The sequence below is a fragment of the Trachemys scripta genome, chromosome 2 (genome assembly GCF_013100865.1).
Source record: "Trachemys scripta elegans isolate TJP31775 chromosome 2, CAS_Tse_1.0, whole genome shotgun sequence".
Lineage (NCBI taxonomy): Eukaryota > Metazoa > Chordata > Testudines > Emydidae > Trachemys > Trachemys scripta.
Window position 1 is genome coordinate 164,201,908 of NC_048299.1, and position 23,200 is coordinate 164,225,107.

At 54.9% G+C, this 23,200-nt stretch overlaps 3 protein-coding genes across 6 annotated transcripts in view; 1 reads left to right on the forward strand and 2 right to left on the reverse strand.

Annotated features, from left to right (window-relative positions):
• The first annotated feature begins 414 nt into the window (after window positions 1-414).
• Window positions 415-10,672, forward strand: BTBD18 (BTB domain containing 18). Its single transcript, XM_034759550.1, has 4 exons — window positions 415-477; window positions 979-1,111; window positions 4,528-4,694; window positions 7,331-10,672. Exons 3-4 carry the CDS (start codon window positions 4,568-4,570, stop codon window positions 9,388-9,390), a joined length of 2,187 nt encoding a protein of 728 aa, XP_034615441.1. The 5' UTR covers window positions 415-477; window positions 979-1,111; window positions 4,528-4,567; the 3' UTR covers window positions 9,391-10,672.
• A 491-nt stretch (window positions 10,673-11,163) lies between these two features.
• Window positions 11,164-14,672, reverse strand: SELENOH (selenoprotein H). 3 transcript variants are annotated; one of them, XM_034762180.1, is made up of 5 exons: window positions 14,545-14,672; window positions 13,619-13,782; window positions 13,136-13,281; window positions 12,493-12,610; window positions 11,164-11,421 (listed from the first exon to the last, which is right to left on the reverse strand). In XM_034762180.1, the coding sequence occupies exons 2-4, from the start codon at window positions 13,774-13,776 to the stop codon at window positions 12,510-12,512; spliced, it is 405 nt and encodes a 134-aa protein (XP_034618071.1). In that variant the 5' UTR covers window positions 13,777-13,782; window positions 14,545-14,672; the 3' UTR covers window positions 11,164-11,421; window positions 12,493-12,509. The 3 variants fall into 3 exon arrangements, with proteins under 3 accessions (XP_034618071.1, XP_034618070.1, XP_034618069.1); XM_034762179.1 differs by lacking the exon at window positions 14,545-14,672 and adding an exon at window positions 14,387-14,538; XM_034762178.1 differs by lacking the exon at window positions 14,545-14,672 and adding an exon at window positions 14,263-14,391.
• Window positions 14,673-15,616: 944 nt separating this feature from the next.
• Window positions 15,617-23,200, reverse strand: part of TMX2 (thioredoxin related transmembrane protein 2) — a 12,915-nt gene continuing 5,331 nt past the window's right edge. The window contains exons 1-8 of one of the 2 annotated variants that reach the window (XM_034762174.1): window positions 23,116-23,130; window positions 22,863-22,923; window positions 22,346-22,459; window positions 18,720-18,796; window positions 18,384-18,490; window positions 18,104-18,169; window positions 17,416-17,545; window positions 15,617-16,893 (exon numbers count right to left, since the gene is read on the reverse strand). In XM_034762174.1, coding sequence (XP_034618065.1) covers window positions 16,744-16,893; window positions 17,416-17,545; window positions 18,104-18,169; window positions 18,384-18,490; window positions 18,720-18,796; window positions 22,346-22,459; window positions 22,863-22,905 — 687 coding nt within the window. In that variant the 5' untranslated portion in view covers window positions 22,906-22,923; window positions 23,116-23,130 and the 3' untranslated portion in view covers window positions 15,617-16,743. Of the gene's footprint in view, window positions 16,894-17,415; window positions 17,546-18,103; window positions 18,170-18,383; window positions 18,491-18,719; window positions 18,797-22,345; window positions 22,460-22,862; window positions 22,924-23,115; window positions 23,131-23,200 lie in introns of those variants that run through there. The other variant, XM_034762173.1, reaches the window with a different exon arrangement.

Below are 23,200 nucleotides of genomic sequence, written 5' to 3' on the forward strand. Positions count from 1 at the left end.
TCACGGGACTCCAGGAGCTGGGTCTTTAAGTGAAACACCCAAGCTCTGGTGGGTTGGGGCTGGCCTGGAGCAGGGAGTCCCCATTTGGCTTCAGGGGGCTGGGGACATGTGGTTTTGGTGGCCAGGGTGGGCACTGACTGGCAGGAGCTGGGATCTGGGTGGGGCCTGGAGCTCCCCGGCTCACTGGGTTGAGATCCAGCAAACTCCCCCCCTCCCACCCGCCATTCTCCTCAGGGGCAACGGCTCCCTTCGAACTCCTCCCGCCAAAACAGCTCCTCCACTGTGATTGGCCGGAGGGTCTGGCCAATGAAAGGGCTGTTACTGGGCTCGGCGGGGGGGGGGAGGAGCCACGTCCCTTCCCGGGGAAGGTTCCATCGGAGGCGTGGCGCGCGTGCAGGCGCTAGGGAGGGGCTCGTGCTGAGTGTTGCAGGAGCTGGCGTTTGCAGCAGTAGCAGTAAAGGAGTGCTGCAGAGAGGGGTCGGTGGGCACCGTTCAGGAGGCAGATGATTGGGGTGCAGGGAATAGAGCATGTCTCAGTTGGGGGAGGGAAATGGAGCCCCCCCTTAGTGGGGGGAACGGGGGGGGAAGGGAGCCCCCCCTTAGTATGTGAGGGGAAATGGAGCTCTCCTTAGTATGTGTGTGAGGGGCGACTATGGGGGAATGGAGTCCTCCCTTGTGTATGAGAGGCAGCTGTGGGGGGAATTGAGCTCCCTTAGCGTGTGGGGGCTAATCATGAAGAGGGAATGGACCCCCTTCAACGCAGGAGCTGGGTGGTGTACTGGAATGGAGAAGGAACGTGGATCTTTTTGGAGTAGCAGGGAATGGTTGTGAGGGGAAGCCCCTTGCATGGGTTACAACTCTCTGAACAATGTGTTGTGTATTTGGAGAGGGGAGGGAGGGGTCTGTGGCCAAAAGAATGTCGGGATCCTTTTGCCTCTTATGCTGAAACATCCATGTTTCTTATCTGTGTCTTGGCAGCACCTGTCCCGTCTCTGACTGGCTCCCATCCTCAATGCTGCCACCACACCCGGGTGGCTCTTAAGATTCCTAGTGTTTGGCAGCCCCCAGCTTTCCAACATCCCTGTGCACACTCCATTAACCTAAATAACAGGTACCCCATTACTGTTGCTCCCTGCCTCAGCAGCAGAAAGGGGGTGGGGATCGGGGTGGGGCAATTTATCCCTGAAAGAAAACAAGCAGGGGTTGGTGGTAACAAACCAGTGTCTAATTACATCTCAGCACTGAAGGTGTCTGACACTAAAATGTGAGGGGAGCTTAGGACTAGTTAGAGATTTGCTCCAATTACAGACATGGAGGTAGCTGCACTGGTAAAGCCATGAGAGGAAGGATGCTCTAGTGGTTAGGACACTCAGGAGACCCAGGTTGAATTCCCTGCTTAGCCACAACCCCCCTGTGTGACCTTGGGCAAGTGACTTAGGCTTTGTTTTCACTACAAGCGATACCGCAGCAGTGTAGATGCTTACTACAGCAACAGAAGGGGTTTTTTCATCACTGTAGTACATCGGTAGGCAACCTATGGCACGCGTGCCAAAGGCGGCACATGAGCTGATTTTTGGTGGCACTCACGCTGCCCGGGTCCTGGCCACCGGTCCAGGGGGCTCTGCATTTTAATTTAATTTTAAATGAAGCTTCTTAAACATTTTAAAAACCTTATTTACTTTACATACAACAATAGTTTAGTTTTCTATTGTAGACTTATAGAAAGAGACCTTCTAAAAATGTTAAAATATATTACTGGCACGTGAAACCTTAAATTAGAGTGAGTAAATGAAGTCTAGGCACACCCCTTCTGAAAGGTTGCCGATCCCTGCTGTAGTAAATGCACCTCCTCAAGAGGCGGTAGGTAGGTTGATGGAAAAATTCTTAAATTGGCTTAACTATATCTCAGGGGTGTGAATTTTTGATATCTCTGAGCGACATAGCTAGGTCTACCTACGTTTTTAGGTGTAGCCTCAGCCTCAGTTTCCCATCTGTACAATGGGATAACCTCACAGGTATATTGGGAGGCTGAATACAATAAAGATTGTGAAGCAATCAGATATTGCTGCGATGGGTGCCGTGTGACTACCGGGGATAGATAGTTTGTATGGGTAGAGCTTATCCCTGTTTTGAGACCAGGGAAAGCTGAACCAGCAAAAATGGATGCTTATAGTGGTTCGCCCTGCCTACAATATCTATCTGTCCAGGGCTTGTCTATGTGGGAAAGTCTTGCCAGTTATACTGATACAGTTATATCGATGATGTGCCCTGTGTAGACTCTTATTCCTGTATAAAAGTGACTTTTTTGTTGTTGTTGTTTGTTTAAGCAGGAACACCTTCCTGAACAACATAAGCTAAACTGAACAAAGGCCACCCTCGCCCCAGAATAAGCCATTGTCCACACACACACAAGTATCAGTTTAACAATACTGGTATAGTTAAAGCGATACAGAGCCCTTGTGTGGCTGCATTTATGACTAGTGGATAGAGCATTGGACTGAAACTTGAGAAATCTGGATTCTATTCCTGGTTCTGCCACTAGCCTGCTGGGTGACCTTGGGCAAGTCGCTTCACCCCTCCGTGTCTCAGTTTCCCCATCTGTAAAATGGGGTTAATGATACTGACCTCCTGTGAGATCTACTGACGAAAAGCCCTGTATAAGACTACCTATTAGTATACCAGTATAAAAGTGCTTCTAGCTGTTCCTGTATGGGAAAGGGAATAAGCTATGCAGGGAGAACTCCATCCACGCTAGGTATTGTCTTGGTATAACGCTGCCAGTTAAAAAAAAAACACCCCTGCCATGTACAAAAACTGTAGAGCAGCCCTTAAAGTGCCCAGGTGTGCATCAGTTGTAATTATATAATTGGTATAACTATGCTGGTTTAAATTCACACCTTAGGATACAGCAGAAAACTTTCCCTTGTAGTCAAGGCCTTAGTTAATTACACAGACTCCATCACTCTAGTATCTGAGCACCTTTAATGTATTTGTTCTCACAACACCCGTGTGAAGCTGGGCAGCGCAGTTGTCCCCATTGTATTGATGGGGAACTGATGCACAGAAAAGCTAAGTGATTTACCCAAGGTCACACCAGGTGTGTGTGGTAAAGCAGGGAATTGAACTGGGTCTCCTCTGTCCTCATGGCCTAGGCTGTATCTGCACTGTTGATCAAGCAGTGGTGGCAGCAGCAGAGACATTATTGTAGACCTGCTTGCGTTTTTACCCCTGAGTCATCTGACTTACTTCAGAACAGAGTCATGATGGTGGCTGACCGTAGTGCTCCCACCATTGCTAGGGCCGGTGGAGCAGCGGTGGCGTTAGACAAATGGGGGGAGAATTGCCTGCAATTCGGAGTGTAGATAAGGCCATATAGGGAAAGGTCCATATCCTACTTGCCAGTCTATTGAGACAATTGAGTATTGCAATGGTGGAGCCATTCTGCCTGTCCCATTCCCTGATGCTCTGAAGCCAGCTATTCCCTGCCCCAACCTGTGGCTGGTTTGGAATCCGCTCTAGAGAGGAAGTTCTCTATCCCATTCGCTAATTCCCCAAGCCAAGTCATCCACTTCCTCACTGAAGGGTGGTGAGAGACTCCACGTGGCAGTCTGTGAGCTATCCAGTTCCCCCAACCCTGAGCCGGGTTGGAACCAGTGCCCATTGGTGACTGACTCCCTATCTGTTTCCCCAATCCCCTGAGCTGGCTGGGTGGGGGCCAGTGACCCAGAGGTGACAGGCTGTGTACTGAATTATGGAAAAAATATCATATTTCAGTACCATTCAATACTCTTTTCTGTGAGAGTCTGTGCTCCGTGCCCCCGCTAGTTAAATATATCAACATTACCTCAGGGAAAGTAGCACATGGATAATACATAGATCCCAAGGCTAGCAGGGACCATTGTGACAATCTGGTCTGAGCTCCTGTATAACACAGGCCAGAGAATTTCCCTGAATTAATTCCTGTTTGAACCAAAACAGATCTTTTAGAAAAACATCCCATCTTGAATGAAAAATTGCCAGTGGTAGAGAATCCATCACAAGGCATAGTAAGTTGTACCAGTGGTTAATTACCCTCACTGTTAAAATTGTCCACCTTATTTCCAGTTTGATTTTGGCTAGCATCAACTTCCAGCCATTGGAACTTATCAGATCTTTGCTAGATTGAAGAGCCCTCAATTATCAGATTTTTGGTCCCCAGGTAGTTCTCATAACCTGTGATCAAATCACCCTTAAACCTTCTCTTTAAGATAAATAGATTTTGCTCCTTGAGTCATTCACTCTAAGGTGTATTTTTCCAATCCCTTAATCATCCTTGTGGCTCGTCACTGACTCCCTCCCAATTTATCATTGAGCCAGGAATAAAATAGTTTATAACAGTCACTGCCCTTCCAGGGGGAGATGGTTTGGCAGAAGCTTGCATAGGCTCACTTCCTGCCTCCAGTCTTTCCCCTTTATAGTACCAAATCCACCAAGGGAGCTGTGCTAGGTAGAGCCGACTGTATTCCCAGGACTGTGTTCCGTTTGCAGGGAATCTGGTGTCTGGTAACGAGCGGGAGGCTCTGCTGCCATGTGCTCCCCTGTGGCCGGTTCTAAGATTCTCTATCGGAACTCCCGCCTCCTGCGCATGGCGTTCCTGCAGCTCCATCGCCAGCAGAGGGCAGATGTATTCTGTGATGTCATCCTGCAGGCAGAAGGTAACCTGAAAGAGGGGATTGGTACCCACCTTTCTTGTATCTGCTGAATTGTCACCTTGCCCGGGCCCCTAATGATGTGATTTGATGTACATTTCCAGAGAATATTAATTATACATGAGTATGTAGTTACATTTTAACATAAAGGGCGCTATAGGTACGCTTGGCCCTTAGGTTTGCTGTTTGCAGTGGCTGTTGGATCATTGGGGACCGTGATACTGATGCGGCCTTGTGTGATAGGCGGCATTGAGGGGCTTGATGATGTTTGGGAATCATAAGTAGAAAAAGGTCTGCACAAAAGTGGAAGTCCTTCCAAAGAGCAAATTTTGCAAATAGCAGCCTTCCTACATGGTGCCAGCTATCTGTCAGCAGACATATGGAAATTAAGTGTACATCCTTGGTTGGAGCATTGCGAGACCATTTTATATGAACTTTGCCCTCAGCTGCTTCATGTTCAGCTGACAACTTGAGCATATTTTGGTCTGTGAAAGTCTCTGACTCATTAATCAAACTAATCTTGAAGCTTCCTGATTTGTTAAGCGTGGGGGTGACTGTCTCAGTAATATTTTGTAAGTGTCTTGTTATTCTGTTTAAACTTTCATTGGATGAGGGGAAGTTTCAAGCAACAGCCTCCTATCTCATTGCATCTATAAGCAAAGTCCCCGCTGCTCTGCAAAGTTAATTTTTTTAATATTCATTGGAAGTACTGTCTTTGCTGCTAAGAAGAAGTGTCTTGGGAGTGGCATCCTTCGAATTAGTGAGGTTTCCATATGTTTCCCTGGCCCTTTGTTTCAGAATCTTACTTTTAGCAGATGGTGCACACAGAGTGTGAACCAAGACCCAGGACTCTAGTTATGGACACGAGAGAGTGTGTGTGTTTGGGGAACATGGCCATGCATCTCACTGTCTTGCTCATACTGTATATTGTTTGTTTCTGTATGTAAGGAAGCTTTTATTTCTTGCTGGCTGGTAGCTTTGGCTGTGTCCGAATGGAACTCCAGAGACACATAAACCAGCTGTTCTGTAGCTAGAGACATGCCTGTCAGTCCCTCGCTGAAATAACATTTGCCTTGATGTGCCAGTGCTCAATGTGCTCTTTCTTAGGTGGTTTTTGAAAGAGGAAATTAAATGAAAAATAAAATCCCTCCTTTAAGATAACATCCTGGTTGAAGTCTGAAATACTGAAAACTCTGGCAGCATTGTACCTGCCCCTATGGTTCTCTGCCCCTTCTGGAGGGGAGGGTTTGGAGCAACTTCCTGGCTGGACGTCCTCAAGAACCAAAGATGGGTGCACCCAAGGTGGCCATCCTTACAGTATTCCGAGCTGCCCTGAGTAGCAGTGCTAGGGAGAGGCTGGGTTGGGGGTCCTGGCTGGGTTCAAGGCAGCAGGAGAGGCACCCAGAAAAGTGGATACATTCTCAATAAAATCACTGCTCCTCCAGGGCACAGGTCTGTCTGAATCTCCCCTTTGTGGATAGTCATGAGACTGCTGGATTGGACCCAAATCTTTGGATCCCACATGCTTTCCAGTCCACTGGGTCTGGGCAGAGTCCAGACACTCTATGCCTAAGAGGACAGACCTAATCCTGGGACACCGATCTCATCCAGTATTCCTCCTGCCCCCAACCCCCAGGACCAGTGCTGAACCACTCAGGCCTCCCTAGTAGCTTATGCATGCTCTCCCCAGAGCCCCTCCCTTGCATAGTTTCTCTTCAGGGACCATGTGTCATGGGATAGAAAAGGGATACGGAGAAAAGTGTGGGTGGCTTGTTTTTTTAAAGGAAGCAGACAACTTAATTTTATTTCGAGTGGGGTTTGTTAGTTTTATTTGGCTGTCGATGCAGTTAACTGGAGCAGTGGAAGGAACCTCAGAAATAAAAGCATCCACTTGAATTAACCCTCCACCTGGTATGAAATGGAAGCACGGTCTTTGCTACTAAGAAGTGACTCGGGGAGTGGCATCCTTTGTCGGGGGCGGGGGAGAAAGGCTGGAGAGGGGGCCATGGAGATATGATCTCTCCTCAGACAAGAATGAAACCAAATCCCAGCATAAGCAGGCTGAGTTAGAGTTGCCTCAGGAACCCTAATGAAGAGTTGCCAACTCATGTGATTTTTTATCACGAGTCTTGCAATATTTGGTGCTTTTCTTATAGCCCCGGCTGCGGGAATTGGAAGAGAGGAAGAAAATCTTTGCTTTAATTTTTTTTAACGTGTGTTTCTAGCCTTCCTTGTGCTTGTGGAAGAAAGCTTGAAAAGGTGAAGCAAGGACCCCCGAAAGGTTCTGAAATCAGAAGGCAAATAAAAATAACGATTTTAAGCCAATTTCATGATTTTTGGGGTGGGGTCCAACTCCTGATTTTTGAATTGTTGTGGGTTGGCGATACTAGGGCTTTGGGGTAGTTAAAATGTGAACTGCCCTTTTGCATAAGTGAGGTTTATTAATACCGAATAGAGAGGAGCCGAGTCCCACACACAGCAGGGTTCTTGAGAGGATTTGGGGACTGGAGCAGCACAGAGCAGGCCAACCCAAACCCAATAAAGCACCATTGTTAAAGGGGTTGGAACAGGGTAGTAATAGCTAATGCAGTAGCGGAGCCCAGCTAACCTATGACACTGATGGTCCACTCCTTTGTTTGCAGGAGAGGCTGTCCCGGCTCACTGCTGCATTCTCTCCGCCTGCAGTCCCTTCTTCATGGAGTGCCTGGAGAGGCAAATGCCCTCCAAAGGGTGCAAAGTGGTGCTGGAGCTGCGGGGTCTGAAGATCGGGACTCTGCGGAAGCTGGTGGATTTCCTATACACCTCGGAGATGGAAGTGTCCCGGGAGGAGGCCCGGGATATCCTGGCTGCCGCCCGGCAGTTCCAAGTAGCAGAACTGGAGTCGCTGCAGCTGGAGGGTGGGAAGCTGGTGAAACAGGTGCTGGGTCGGCGCTTGAACCGGAAGTGCCTACAGCCGCCCAGCCTGGCTCCTATCTCTGCTAGTGTCGTGCCGCAGGCCTGTCCGCCGGCTCCCACCACCCCACGGACATTCCACCCCCTGGGGGCAGGCAAGCAACGTACGGCAAAGCCCCTGGGTGATGGTGGGGTACGTGCCAGCAGCACCGCCTGTCAGGCGGAGAGCGTCAAGTATTGGGAGGCTGTAGTACCTCAGAACGGGGGAGCCCAGCCGGGGATGCAGGGTGCGGTGGCTCCTGTGGAGACCGGGAACGTGAGAACCCAGAGCCGCTCCTTGGGCTTAGACAGGAGCCTCGGTGTGGGGAGCCCCCTGGGCAAGGCTGAAGGGTCACCGGGCGAGAGGAGCGCTGAGCAGGCCTTTCCCAGCGAGGGTTGCACCACAGACTGCTCACCGCTGCCAAGGAAGATCAAGCTCAGCCGCCCGAAACTGCCGCCTCCCCACAATGCCTGTGCCACAAAGGCACCCCCCACTGCAGCACCCGGCAAGACCCCCACCTCCATCCGGCGCCTCTGGCGGCAGAAGACCCCAGGCTGGGATGAAGCAGGTGGGCTAGAGCAGGCCAGCCCCTCTTGCCATGCTGGGAGCCTCCCTGTGCCTCCAAAGACCAGCAACAGGAAGCGAAGCTCCAGTACATCGGCTTCTGGCTCAGACACTACCCCAGGGGAGGGGCACGTGGGGAGCGTGAAGCTCAGGAAGGTCGTCAACGGGAGTTGCTGGGAGGTGGTACAAGAGCCACCAGCCAGGGAGCCCCAAGGAGCCCCAGTGACCGTGGGAGAGACAAGCACCTCCCGTGTGGCTTCCCCGCCCAGCTCCGGACCGCACAACGTTACGCGCTGGCCAGAGCTGCCAGAGACGCGGGCAGCCAGCTCCACCAAGCTGCTGGCTGGAAGGCTGGAGGCTGTGCCGCTTCCTGAGCAGGCGATGGTAGAACAGGGGCCCTCAGATGGGAGAGGAGGCTGCAGGGACCCTTACGAGCTGGACATGGCGGCATTGGAGCCCTTGAGTGAGAGTGAGGAGTTTGGGGACTCAGCCCCGCTGGAGCAGATGCTGGACCTGCTGCTATCAGGCAGTGGCGTGGAGGGTCTGGGCACTGCTGGGCCAGGAGGGACAGCAGGCTGTGCCCCTTCCATGGGCCCCTCACGTGGGCCAAATACAACACCCGTGGGTGCTGCTGCAGCAGGCGAGGCGTGGCATCCCCCAGAGGTGCAGTTGTGGCCAGAGTGGGACGACCCAGGGAAGGGCCCCCTGCCAGGATGGGAGGTGGGGGGTGGTCACTCCGCCCTTAGCACTGCAGATGGGGATCCTGCGGGGCAGCCTGCAGATGGCCATCTTGCACCCAGGAGAGCTCTCTCCAGCGGTCACCACCCCACCTCATGCAGCCCAGTGCCCCTGGCACCTGCCAGCCCCCAGACTCTTCAGCATCCACAGCTGGCAACTGGCAGCAGGGAGGCTCCGTCGGGCCCACTGCCCCGTGTTCCTGCGGAAGGCAGCGCGGGGAAAGGGCAGGGACTCTGCACCACCCAGGCTGCTGGGATGGAGACAGGGTCCCAGTTTCAGGCACCCTGGGGGCTGCCCCAAAGCTGCCCAAAGCATGGCCCTTTGGACCATCAGCCCCCGGACAGTCCGGAGGGTGACGAGATAGACATCATGGCTGGCGCTGAGGAGGCTCTGGTACCTGCTGGCAGCACCTGCGTCAGGCCTGACCCCTCCTCGGAGTCTGATGAAGAAGTGGACATTCTGAACTAGTGGTCTCTAGCAGAGGGGGAGGGAGTCTGGCTTATGGAAGCCAGCCGGCCACCGAGGTGTAGCTGTCATAGCTGAGACTGACTATGGGAAGCTGCTAGTAACAAAATGAATCAGGTTGTTGGAGTGGGGAAGCTCTGCAGAGCCTGATAGTGGAAGATCTCTCCCACCGCTCTGCAAGGGGGGGACAGGGATCAGTTGGAGGGCACAGCTGGGTTGAAGCCAGGATGGAGGTGCAGCATCTCTCCCCCCTCCCCCCGTTAATTCTGGGAGGGGGCTGAGCCATACACAGGGATGTCACTGGGATTTAAACAAGAAATGCACTGGTCGCTCGATGGTGCACTAGGACTGAGAACGGGGTGGCCCCAGTGTTACCTACTACTTTGTTGGCGCTCTGCTGACCTCTGTGGTTGAATCATCTCTTACCACTGCTTCAGTTCTGCTGAGCAGCCTGTGTTTGGAGGGGAGGAGGCTGGCGAGGGGTGGAAAGAGAACAGCCCTTCCCAGTCATCTGGAGTCCCCCAGCCTCCACCTGTGTTGGGACAGAGGGCTGAGGGGCTGCACACGGTGAAGCCGCTTTTTCTGTTGTCACAGCCACTTTCAGACCCACGGACATTTTGTTGAAGTACAAGGCAGTTGTGTGGGTGCAGCGAGAGAAGGGAATGAATGGGCCCAACATGGATCAAACGGTGGAAGTATCCATTGGGGGTGGTAGTCCGCACCCCTGTGTGTTGTAGAGTCTCTTTAAAGGTGATGCTAACAGTGCTCGCAGCTCACACTCCCACCTCCCAGTGCTGGCACCCAGGATAGGCCTTGCCTAATTGTCTTCATTTTCTTTCCTGCCCGTTGTGCATTTAGCTTAAGCCACTACATTTATGTACGTAAACATCTTAACCTTCCTAAGCCTGGCCATGGGGACACAGGCCACAGATGCTGGTGGAGCACTATTAGAAGCTCCTAAGGCTGCAACCAGGATTCTAGTTTTGCAAAATATCTGGCCAGCAGTGGTACCAGCCTACCTACCTGGAGTCACGGCTATCTCAGGCGCAAACTCCACTCCTGCCTGGCAAAGCTACTGTCCCTCATTTCCCATGATCACATTGCTACCCCGTTGACCTGTTGTGCATCTCCTCCAGAGTTGATGTTCTCCTGTTACTACCCAGCTCCCCTTTCTTCCCTGCTGCTTCCCACAGCACATGTATCCCTCCACTGACAAAGAACACCAGCTCCATAGTTACTTAGTGCTCATCTTCACGCATCACTGTCCTAATGAGAACATCTGTTACCCTTAACATCAGCATGTATTTTCATCTCTCCCCCCCCCCCCCCACCCCAGGAAGCATGTGGGCTTTGTGCCATGCTCCCTCCACTTCTCTCATTGCAGGGACCGACCACGTGCTGCACCAGCCCCTTTAGCAATGGAGAAGACGGGATAGCAAGGAGAGCCTGGAGCGTGAGAGGGTGGGGCTTGTTTGAAATAAATGGTTGTATTTGCCTCTTGTTCGTTCTGCTGGATTTGCTCTCTGTTACATGGACTGCACCACCCTGCTTTCCTAGCCATGCAGTGCAAACTGCCAGGAGCCGTTTCCTCCCTCCTGCAGGGAGCAGGACACCTGGCAAGATACCTAGCAGAATGCATGAGCATGTCCTGGAGGGGGGCTCTCCACTGATGGCTGTAAGCTGTGCAACATAGTGGCAGGAGAAGGTGCAGTCCAGCTGACCAGCCTGCCTGGTGACCTCTGACCCCTCACCCGCCTTGCTGCCACTTACAAATCGTTTTTTTTAGAAGCTTTATTACAAAAAGAAGTCTAACCACAAAACAGTGAAAGATCATCTGCTAAGGAAGGCCAGAGGACGGTTGTGAGAGCAGAAGCGAAGGACAGAGTGGCATCATCTGGCCCACCACTCCCAGTGGGAAGAGCTGCAGCTTCAGAGACATGACTGAGGTTTGACCATTGGCCCCTTCCCCCACTTCATCATGCCTCATCATGGATGCTCCGGTCCACACAAGGAATGGATGGGTCCTAGACCCGGCTGCCGGGATGAGAAAGAGAGGTGTCAGCCTTGGCTGTTCACACAGGAAATGATATACCGCCACCTCACTCCTGCACTAAGCATCCAGTCATTTGGGCCCAAAACACTGACCTGCATTAGCTTGTTGGCTAGCAGCAGTCACACTGAGGTCACCCTTAAGCCACTGACAAGCCTGCCAACTTAAGGGGTGACAGCTCCTTGAGAGGAAGGGCGGTCCAGAGGTCAGTGTACTAGCCCAGCACCTGGATTCTCAGGTGTGTTGTGATACACTCATATTACCTTAGCCCCCCCAGATAAAGGGCTCCCACCATGGGGGAGAGACCATGCAGGGTCTCGATGAGGTGGATGGGGTTTCTGCTCAGCAGTTGGAATACAGAGCATGGCGCTGAAGCACCGCTACCTCCTCCCCACCACAAGGCATTTTTGATGGATCCAGCCCTGCTTCCATGTCCGAGAAAGGAGACACTTCACCCTCACAGGAACAAGCCAACGCAGCTTGGACTAGCTTTTCCTCTCGAGGCGTTCCGGGCTTGGAATGGACTGAGGCTCTGACAGCCGCGTTCTCACATCCCTAGCATTAGCCTGCTGCCAAGTTCAGCATGTCCAGTTAAGGCAACATGCCCCCTAGCCGGTATTTGATTGGACATGGGTTCCAGAAGTGACCCCGGGTGCATGGAGTCGGATCTGCTGTCTTTAGTGACAACTGTGTGTTTCGGCTCCCATTAGCCCTGCAGAGACACCACCGCTTGGAGAGCACAAGCTGGACTCTATTCCTCCTCGTGCATCATCTGCTGACCCTGACGCTAGGGCGTGGCTACGGAGGACAAGGAGGTGGCACAGGGGTCGTTCAGAGTGTAGTTTGCTCTGCAAGACCTTTATGACTGGCCATAGTGCGGGGGAGCCCAGGTGGTGCCGGCAATTAAAAAAAGCGCAAGCTGAGGGGGTTTGTGCTGGAGTCTGACAGACACACAGATCTCAACCATACTAGTTACAGTCACTTCTTCCCTCCTCCCTCGGATTTCCAGTGGCCATCCCTTCTGCTGGACCGGTCTTGGAGCAGGAATAACTCACCTCGGTGTAGCTCTGCGTTAGACCAAGCTGCTCTTCAGCATATCAGCCACCTTCTCTGGCTCAGGGAACTTGAGCTTGCGAGGCGGCCCTTTCTTAATGCCGCTCCATAGCTCCACCACTGAAACCCCAACAACAAGGCAAGGGTGGTGACGGGTGGGATGCGACCCATTGGTTTGTATTGCAGTAGACCCTAGAGACCCCCACTGAGCGAGATCGGGGCCCCTATTGTGCCAGGCGCTGCACAGACCCCCCTCCCCCCCCCCAAAATGTACTAGGTACTGCACAGACCCCACTGATGGAGTTCAGGGGCCCCCCAATGTACCAGGCACTGCACAGACCCCTCCCCCCCCCGCCACAACTAAAATTGGGCCCACACTGCAGCACAATCTCTGCCCCACAGAGCTCTGAACAGTCAGACAAAGGGTGGGAGAAAGGGATACAACATATGCATTTAGGAACCTAAGCGTGAAGTAGCTTACTCCGCATGAGGCGCTCACCATGTCAGCCTCTGCCAAATTGGGACGCGTGAGCATCCCTACCCCAGTGTGCAGTCACCCAGGCACTGCCCTGTCCTGGCTCGCCCCCCCGCCCCCAATCATTGCACCCTGACTGAGCACTGCTGTACAGAAACTCCAGCACTTACTTCTTCCATCTTCCTTCACCAGGGACACCTCAAAGCTGTTCCTGCGCGGTGTCTCAGGGTTGATCTCCACCACCACGTTGGCGACGGCGCGGCGCAGTGCCTGGCTCACAGCATCGGCATTGCGCCCGTAGACTCGTCAGCTCTTACTGCGGGGGAGGTGGGGGGTGATGGGGGTCAGCGGGGCTGGGCATCCTGCTAGCAAACCAGCCCCATGTCGAGTAATGCCACACTCCCCGCCTGATCCATGACCACATCCCCGAACCCAGTGCCTGTGCCCCCACCACCCAAACCTGCTCCCCCTCTGGAAGTGTCTCAGACTGAGTCCCCCCAAGATAACCCTCCCCTTCCTCTCCACAGACAGGCCCCCTCCTGCCAGCTATTGGCCCCCATCCACCACCTGAGCATCCCTGGTACCCTCCACAGGGACATGAGCCCTGCTGGGGCTTAAAAAACACCCATCCTCTTGCACTGGCCAGGACTCACCAATGCTCAATAACCACACGGGGTCCAGGGCCCCGACTTCCCTCACCCCGTGACCTCTTTGGCAGTGTATCGACACCGGCGTTCGCCTTCACGTCCTCAGAGTTCACAGCCTTTGCCTCAGGCTCCTTTGCCTTCCTCTTCCTCACTTTAGGGGCCATCGTGCTCTGGGAGAACAAACAAGAGCCCCTTACCATGCATCTCTGGGTATTTTTCAGTCCAGATGGGATGTTTTTGGAACAGGAGTTAATCCAGGGAAGTTCTCGGGCCTGGGTTATTCAGAGGGGGTCAGGATACATCATCACGGTGGTGCCTTCTACCCTTAGAGGCAGGACCACAGGCCCCTTCCACCCAGCCACAGAAATAACGGGGGAGGGAGAGGATGTGGCACAAAGTGGAGAGACTTTCAAGGGACAATGGAAACCAAGAGGCAGGGGGGCGAGAGGCCTAGAACAGCAAGGGTGGGGAGATACTACAGGGCAGGGTCAAGGGGCCCCAGCATGTTTGCAGGGCAGGACTGAGGGGGCCCCAACAAGGCGAAAGAGGCGAGGGCCAGGACTAGACGGACGGGGAGACGCCGGGATTAGAGGCCAGACTCGAGGCGTGGGTAAAGCGCCCCCCCCGCACCCACTTCCTGCAAGTGGTACCAGTAGCGTTTCTTTCCTGCGCATCCCAGCGCTGGGGGTCTAGGCGGAGCAGTGGAGCCCCAAGGCCAAGACACACCAGACCCACGGCGGGCAGCACAGACACAGGCCCGCCCCAGAGACCTACCGCCTTCCCCACAGCCAGGGCCCCACGCTGCACCTCCGCGCAGCCACGCGGGCCAGCCCGGCAGAGGAAAGTGCCCCGCTCCCAACCATTCGACCCCACAGCGAGGGGGAACCGGGGGAAATAATAGTGGGGAAAGGCCTCAGCTGAGCCAGCCCTGCCTCTGTCCCCGGTGCCGCTGAGCGTGAGCGGATCCGCGTCAGGCTCCAGCCAGGGCAGCGTTGTAATGAAACCACATGCGGCGCTTTTTACTGCACAGCCTCCCCCCCGCCGCTTTCTGCAGGATGGTTCCTGCCCGAATTTGTTACACAACGTTCTGAATATTAATGAGGTTTCTTTGCAGCCAATCAGAGCTCAAGCTGGGCTACCGCGCCTTGGTGTCCGCATCAGGCCTGGGCCCAGCTGTTTCCCACGCTGTAGGGTGACCAGATAGTCCCGAGATTTGGGGTTTTGTCTTATATAGGCTCCTATTACTCCCCCACCCCCATCCCAATTTTTCACACTTGCTGTCTGGTCACCCTGCCTCGCAGGGCAGGTCCCAAGGGCTCAGCTGGGACCCCAGCAACCGCAGTATGCAGGGCTGCAAGTGTCCCGTAGGGACCATGGTGCTGAGAGCTTCCTTACAGCAGTGCCCAACAAGGACCTCAGTGCTGCGTGCTCCTCCACGGCAGTGCCCAGACAGGGCCCATGGAACATCAGCTTCCCTAGAGCAGTGTCCAGTAGACACCTCCGTGCTGCACTGCCATCTCCAGCAGGGCAAGTTTCTTCACAGTCGCATGCACCCAAATGCTGTGGCCATGCAGGGTTATTCCCAGCAGCCGTTAAGCGCCTGTGAGCAGCAGGGGCACTTGGGCCTTTCGGGTGTATTGGACCCGACGTGTACAAAAAGGCGGCATTGGCCTGTCGCCCCTGCACTGAGCCATTGCCAGTGGTACCATCGCCCCAGCCAGGGAGTCCTGATGCAGACCTTTCAGATCACAGTTTGCAACCAAACCCCAACACCCCCTCTGGAGCCTCTTCCTCCCCCCCCACTGGTACTGTGTTCAGAGCAGGACCAACCCCACAGGGTAGGAACCCTAGAACAGCTATTCTTTAACTGGGCTGTAGCCACCAGCACAGAGCTCACCTGCGGCTGGAGGCAGCTCCCTGGAGCCAGGGCTGGCCAGCTGAGACCAGCAATGGCTCGGTGAATATCCAGCCAGCCCCAGGAGACAGGACACAGCGAAGGGAAGGGAGGGTTCATTCTTAGCGTGGTTTATTACAGACACAGTCACAGGAAGAGATGATTAACAGAAGCATGGAGTATCTGTCCTAGCACCACAGCTGCTCAGCCACCACCACCGCCTCTCCCCCTCAGGGCTGGAATGAGGAGCCCCTTGCTATGATTCAGGAGGGGCAGTGGCCCACGCAGCTGCAGGCACAGAACCAGGGAGCCCTTCTAGGGCCAACCCGTCAATTCCACCCCCCTCCAGCTCACAAGGAGTTCAGGGGCTACACTCAGCCTGGCACCACCTGCCCTCCTTGCCCCAGGAGTGGACTTTTGGCACTTGAAGGGTTAAACCAAGACCAGCTGGAAGGAAGGGAAAGGAAACTAGTAGTGGCCTGGCTCTTCAGCGGGGGAGGGGCAGAAGTCAGGCACTGGCTAGGAGTCCTCCAGAGCAGCAGAGTCCAGTTCCCACCAGCCCCGGGCTGGGCAGAGAGTTACACGCGCAGGCGGCTCTGCCACCCCAGAGCGGCACATACTCTCCAGCTCCTCTCTCCCAGCCACTGGGTTAGCCAACAGCCCTCCCCTGCAAGCCATGGGGGAGAACAGGTCCAATGGGGACCTGACCTACACCCCACACATGCACCGTAGGGCTGGGAAGACTCCCGTGCACCTCCTTACCCCCAAACAGAAAAGGGGGGAGGAGAGAATATCTTCCAGGAAGAAGTGGTTAGGCCCATCAGCAATACCCCCCCACCCCAAGCTGGTTCAGGTCAAGTCCACACTCTCCACCCACACCCCCACTGGTTCCACTCAACCGGGAGAGGGGGCACCCGTCAACTCAGCTGCTCTAGAGTCCTAGTGGAATTCTACCCCCAGCCCCTGCTGGACCAATCACTGCCCACCCCTTGCAGCCAATCAGCAGCCAGTTCTTGAAGTGATGCCAGAGAGGAACAGGAATAAATAAGATGCCACAGAGACATGAACAGTCCAGCATGGCCCACTGGGGAGCTGGGGCATGGCTGAGCCCCAGGGGGAGGGTGGTGATTCCCTCACGCAGCTCCCCCCGTCACCGTCTTCGAGACAGGATGTGCTGGGCACCATGGAACAGCTGCCGGGAGAGGGCAGGGGGGCAACTACAGGGAGCGAGGCAGGTCTATTTGTCCTTCTTGCTCTCGCCGTTGGGGAGCTCCGTGCTGGCCACCAGGGGATCCAGTGGCTCCTTGGGCCCCTCGTCTCGCTGCTTCGACAGTTTCTTGGCCTTCTGGTACAGCTCGTTCAGACTGAACTCCCGGATCACGTTCTCCTGCGGCACAGAAACAGATCTCAACGCATGCCCTGCCACCGCCTCCTGCGAGCCCACTGCCTGGGCCTGCTGCAGGCCACAGCCTCTTGCCGGGAACAGAGGAGGAAGGGGGCAACACCATAGGTCTGGCCAGCCGCTGGCAGCTTGGGGTACCCCGCAGGCTGGGTACAGATTGCCCAGAGTCATGTCGCAGCGGGGAACAGGGAGCTCCGGGGGGGGGGGGGGGGGGGAGGGGGGGGGGGGGGGGAGAGGGAGAGGGAGGGTGTCATGATGGTGGATAGGAAGCTCCCCCGCTCACAGGAAATGGGTTAAGACGAGAATTCTGGCCCAGGTCAGGAGCTCAGCAGGGGAAGGACCCAACAGAGAGAATGGCCCTATCCAGCCCATGGCTGGTGCAACACAGCCAATGCCCCAGTGCTCAGGGAAGAGCACTGATTGAACTAGGCAGCTCCTGCAGCAGCCCAGGAAGGGCAGTGGATTACACATGCCCCTCGCCCTACAGCGTGTCCCCACGCATCCCACCTCGGAGAAGGTCCAGGAGACGGCCCGGCCCTTCTTGTCGATCTGCGGCCGGCGCATCACCTCCTTCCCGCCCTGGAAGAGGATCAGGGTGGGCAGCTGCTTGGTGAGGGGTGAGGTGCTCACTGTGTACCTGTGGGGATGGACGGACAGAGTGACCCCTTGGAGCACCAAGCGATCCCAACCCCTCTCCCCATTCACTCCTCAGGCTCTGCATTGCTCTTTCCTTGCCCCTAGACACATCCACGTCCCAGCCCCCCAGGCTAGAGGGAAAGGGGAAGACTCCGCTTCCGGGCAACAACCCCCACCTCAATCCAAGCTAACAGGACAGTCTCTGTAGTTGGAACATCCCAAGGGCTCGAAGCCAGCAAGGAGGGACGCAGACTCCCAGAGCTCATCAATTTCAGGACCTCTCTGAAGCAGGGCTGAGCGGGGAGTAGACTACCCAGGGCCACTCCAGCTGGGGAAGCAGGTCTGGTTCCCAGCACAGCCATATCCCTCCAGGGGGATCCCAGCAGAGAAGAGACCCCCGGTGTGAAGCAATGACCCTCAGCATCCTCGTGGCTGGGCTGTTGCTGAATCGGCTGGGGTGGGATGGGCAGTGGTGGGGCAGTGGAACTAGCCCACTTTTGCCCACATTCTGGAGGCACGAGACTGATCTAGTTACTCACGGCAGCCTGGACCCACTCACCTGGTGCTGACATCGGGGTAGCGGCCCACGTCCACCTTGCCGAAGTTGAGCCCTGTGCAGTTGTACCTGGGGGAGGGAGGGGGGAGAGGCAGTTAGTGCAGGGAGATCCCAATGCATGGGAGGGGAGCATGGGGGCAAGAGCACGTGGCTGGGCTGAATCCTCCACCACAAACCCCAGCTGGGTCAGCTCCATTCCCTGCCCCCGGGGCAGCCTCAGCCAAGGGGGAGGCAGGAGTTCCCCCTCCCCAACTCACCGAATTACAGGCTGGGCACCACTCACTTGAGAGACAGGTCGGCGTAGATGGGCGCGAACGACTGGCATTCATTGGACCAGTTGGCAAAGAACTCCACAATCCAGGTCACCCGCTTGTCCCGCTCCAGTTCCTCCTGCGGCACAGGCAGAAGAGTCAGCTGGAGGAACCACGCCCCGCCTGCGATCACAGGTACCACGGGGGCCACAGCCCCAACACCGCCAGCCCAGTGCCCCCTCCCTGGGGTCACAGTGTGGGCTGCAGGTCAGGGTAGAGATCAGCAACTGCAGACCGAAGCTGGTCCCCAAGCCACAGCAGCCCATGTGTGAATGGTGGCCTGGGGCTATGGGGCAGCCGATACTCACGTCGATGGTTTTATCGCTGAAGTATTTGATATACTCTGGGCCCAGGTACAGAGGCGGCTTGCAGGTCATCAGGAACACTGAAAGCACACACACATCACAGCACGAGTCACTTCACCCTGTACGAACCCCCACACCAGCAGCTATTTACTCATCAACCCTAAACCCGGGCTTAAAATAGACTCACCCCCCAGTGCGCACACACAGGTGAGGAGTTGGGCCTGCTGTGCCTAGCTGCACTTTGAAGGCTTGGACGCAGATTTGAGGAGAGGGGGCAGGGAGCCCAGGCAGGCATAGAAATCAAACGTCTGGTTTCCAGGACTAGTTTGCTTGCTCTGTGGCCTTACGGGAAGGTTGGATAAAGCATTTCACGCTGGGTTCCTGCCCTTGTGGATGGGGGGGAAGTGATAGATGTGATATACCTGGATTTTAATCCGGCTTTTGACAGTCTCACATGATGTTCTCCTAAGCAAACTAGGGAAATGTGGTCTAGATGAAATTATAGTAAGGTGGGTGGCCAGCTGGTTGAAAGCGCATACTCAAAGAGCAGTCATCAATGGCTCGCTGTCAAACTGGGAGAGCCTGCCTGGTGGGGTCCCGCAGGGGTCAGTCCTGGGGACAGCAGTATACAATACTTTCACTAATGCCTTGGAAATGGAGTGGAGGGTATGCATATAAAATCTGCAGTCGAAACCAAGCTGGGAGGGGCTGCAAGCACATTGGAGGACAGGATTAGAATTCAAAATGACCTTGGCACATTGGAGAATTGGTCTGAATTCCACAAGGTGAAATTCAATAAAGACAAGCATTACACACAGGAAGGGAAAAAAAATCAGATGTACAACTACACACTGGGGAATAACTGGCTAGGAGATAGTACTGCTGAAAAGGATCTAGGGGTTACAGTAGATCACAAATGGAACACGAGCCAACAATGTGATGCAGTGCAAAAAAGGCTAATCTCATTCTGGGGTGTATTAATAGGGTATCGGATGCAAGACACGGCAGGTAATTGTCCTGCTCTGCTTGGCACTGGTGAGACCTCAGCTGGAGTCCTGTGTCCAGTTCTGGGTGCCACATTTTCAGAATGATAAGGACAAATTGGAGAGAGTCCAGAGGAGAGCAACAAAACTGATAAAAGGTTTAGAAAACCTGAGAAACTAGGCATGTTTAGTGTTGAGAAAAGATGAGTGGAGGAGGTGGGGGACCTAATAACAGTCTTCAAATACATGGAGGGCTGTTATAAAGAGGATGGGGATCAATTGTTCTCCATGTCCACTGAAGGTAGGACAATGGGTTTAATCTGCAGCCAGGGAGATTTAGATTAGCTATCACGAAAAAACTAACTCTAAGGGTAGGTAAGCTCTGCAATAGGCTTCCTAGGGAGGTGGTGGAATCACCATCACTGGAGGCGTTTAAGAACAGATTGATCAAACACCTGTCAAGGATGGTCTAGGTTTACATGGTCCTGCCTCAGCACCGGGACTGGATCTGATGACTTCTCAAGGTCCCTTCCAGCCCTACATTTCTATAATACTATGTAGTTTTCCTATAGCGCTTTGCATCAGTGGATCTCAAAGCACTTCACAATGGAATTCAGTAGCAGTCTCTCCGTTGTGCAGATGGGGAAACCAAGGCTCAGAGCAAGGAAGTGACTTGTCCAAGGCGCCGCAGCAGGCCAGCCGCCAAGCAGGGAAAAGAACTGAGGTCTGTTCCAGTGCTCTATCCACTAGGCAACACTGCCTCCTTACAGTTTGAGCTCTCCAAATGTGGGGTGGTTAAGCCAGCCAGGGGATGCATGTGTTAGCAGGTAGGGAACAAGGGGAAGGAATTGAAGGGCTGGAGGCTAGGGAGCAGTGGAAATGCACAAGGCTGCCAGTGGCTCCAATACTCACACTTGAGGCAAAGCTTAACACACAAGCTCACACCCTGGCAGATACAAGCAAAGCAGGGAGGGTGGCTGAGATGCAGGGGGGAGGTGGCTGTTTTATGGGTAATGGTGTAACGTGCGGTACATTGAGATAGGAAGCAATGTGTTTGCATGGAAACACGGCTGTCTGAGTGGACGCCACACAGCACGGGGAACAGCTGGGCCCACCAGGAACACCACTCAGCACTTTTCACCTGGAGATCTCCAAGTACTGAAAAGGGCAGTGACCCATCTGGGGTCACAGTGGGCTGGGGCAGAGCTCCCAGCCTAGCGCTGAACCCACCAAGCCAGCCTGTCTCCCAATTGCCAGCAGTCACTAAAAGGCCACATGTCACAGCAGGTCAGAGAACTGGTTCTCACCCAGAGGAATGCTGGAGGGAGAGGGAGCTCAGCGTAGTGAAGGTTGAAGCGAGTCTCCATTAGAAAGTGGGTATTGTTCACCCCTACCCCCCACAGAGGACCTGGGGACATCACATCTCCCCTGGGGGTATTACCGGGGATTTCCCCAAGCAGCTCCAGAGTCAGGAGGACAGGATGGAAAGAGGCTGAACGCACTCACACAGAAAGCAATGGTGCATCTCAGAACGGAGGGCTCAGCCAAGGGACGACAGCTTGGTTTCACTCTAAGGCGCGGCAGGGACACAGACTGTATAATGTGTGCGCTAGTAGCCCAGTCATGGCCCAGGACCTTGTGCTAGGTGCTGTACAAACACAGAACCAGACAACAATCCCTGTCCCACAGAGCTTGTGATCTAAGACAAGACCTGGGTAGAGGCAGGGAGCAATGAGTCAGAACCGGCCAGCATGGTCGGCGGTGGTCTCTGCACCCCAGCCACCTAGTCTACGGCAAGCTTTGTGTGGGTTTCCTAGCAAAGGAGAGGTCTGAGGAGGGAGCTTTGTGAATGTTGATGGGTGGTTCCTCCCAAGCGGGAGGGGCAACAGGGGAGAAAGCATGAAGGAGCCTGTTTGATAATGGAACAGCCAAGTGATGAAGGTTGGGACCACGGGCTGGCTGGGGGGCGGAACACCATGATCGCCTGTGAGAGGATAGGTGGGTGGGGACAGGTTGTGAAGGACCCTGAAAGGGAAGACCAGGTGCATGTGTCTGGGGTGCTGGGGAAAGGGGAGCCAAGAAGACATGCAAGGAGAGGGGTGAAGCAGCCAGAGCGACAAGCCGGGAAGATGGTCTTAGCAGCAGCAGCGATCTGCACAGGCCCCTACTGCAGAGGTGGGACCCCGGCCTTGGCAGTTACTCCCCTCTGGGACAGGGGAGCATGAACAGCTTCCAGCCAAACAGTGCACCAAGAGGAAGCCCGAGACCTTCCCCTGTGAAGTGATAGGGACTTACCAGCATAAAAGGGTGCGGCATTTAAAAAGCCAGTTGATGGCTGAGAGCCGGTATATTCAGAGTCAAGGCTACACTGAACCCCCCCCCCCCCGAAATACATAAGGCAGCTCAGAGGGCGTGTGGGATCGGAGATGCTGGGTAGGCACAGCGATGTTTCAGTAACAATCCTCTCTCCCATCGTGTCTGGCTGGTCTAGTTAGATAGGCGGCTCCTCAGGGCAGGGACCGTCCCTCACTGCACGGGCAGCATCTAGCACGGTAGAACAGCGACCTGGCTCGGAGCGCGGAGAGGGTACGGTACAGACTTGATTCTGTTCCGAGCCAGCCGCATGTCCCCGAGGTGGCATCTCACCTATACAGAGCGTCAGGTAGAGCAGCCCCATCCGCACATCCAGCCGGAAGAAGAGGATTACGTTGGCCACTTTACTGAACATGAAGATGTTCCCCAGGTGCTGATCCACGGTGACTGGGGGAGAGAGATGGCAGTGATGGTCAGCCCCAGACAAATGCCCCGGTCTAGGGAGAAGCGGAGGTGCATGTGGAACGTCCAACACAGACTGTCCCCCACCTCCTGTGTACCTGCCCCCTGGATTGACACCAACATACATTGACCCCATAACTTCATCGCACTGGCTTTGGGACAGAGCTGCCCTAGGATCTCCCCAATCCTGCCACGTGACCTCCTCAGCCAGACCCCCTCCAGACCTTCCCCCCACGCTTCCCAAGCCAGAATCCTTGCTGGGGTCTGACTGACATGGAGACCAAGCTTGCCCAGCCCTCCATGCCAGCCTGAAAACAGTCCTTGGAATGCCCTCCCCCTCATCTCCTGCTTGCAGAATAGTTCCAGCGAGGGGTGGGGGGGGACTCACTGGATCTGCGGTTCTTCATCATCACGATGGCGCTGAGGAACATGAGGATCTCCACCTCCCGCTGAAAGAAAGGGTGGGGTGAGCAGAGTCAACATGGCTCAAAGAGGAGATACCAACCGAACCACTAAAGCACAGGGGAGGAGGGGGGAGGAGCAGAGCTAGGCAGAGCCACCAGGCACAGAGAGGAGGCCCCATGCTGAGCAAAAGCAGTGAGGGGGGAACAGAGGGTCGGTGCCGGGGGCTCAGGACTCACCCAGTCGAAGTCGCAGGGGTTTCGGGGGGGGGGGGGGGGCCCCCCACCCGAGGACGCGGGGGGGGCCCGGGGGGGGGGGGGGGGG

Excerpts from the sequence above, each read along its gene's own strand:
- BTBD18 (XM_034759550.1), top strand. The coding sequence starts at position 4,568 with ATGTGCTCCCCTGTGGCCGGTTCTAAGATTCTCTATCGGAACTCCCGC. Across the intron at positions 4,695-7,330 it reads TGTCATCCTGCAGGCAGAAG|GAGAGGCTGTCCCGGCTCAC; the intron begins GTAACCTGAAAG and ends CTTTGTTTGCAG.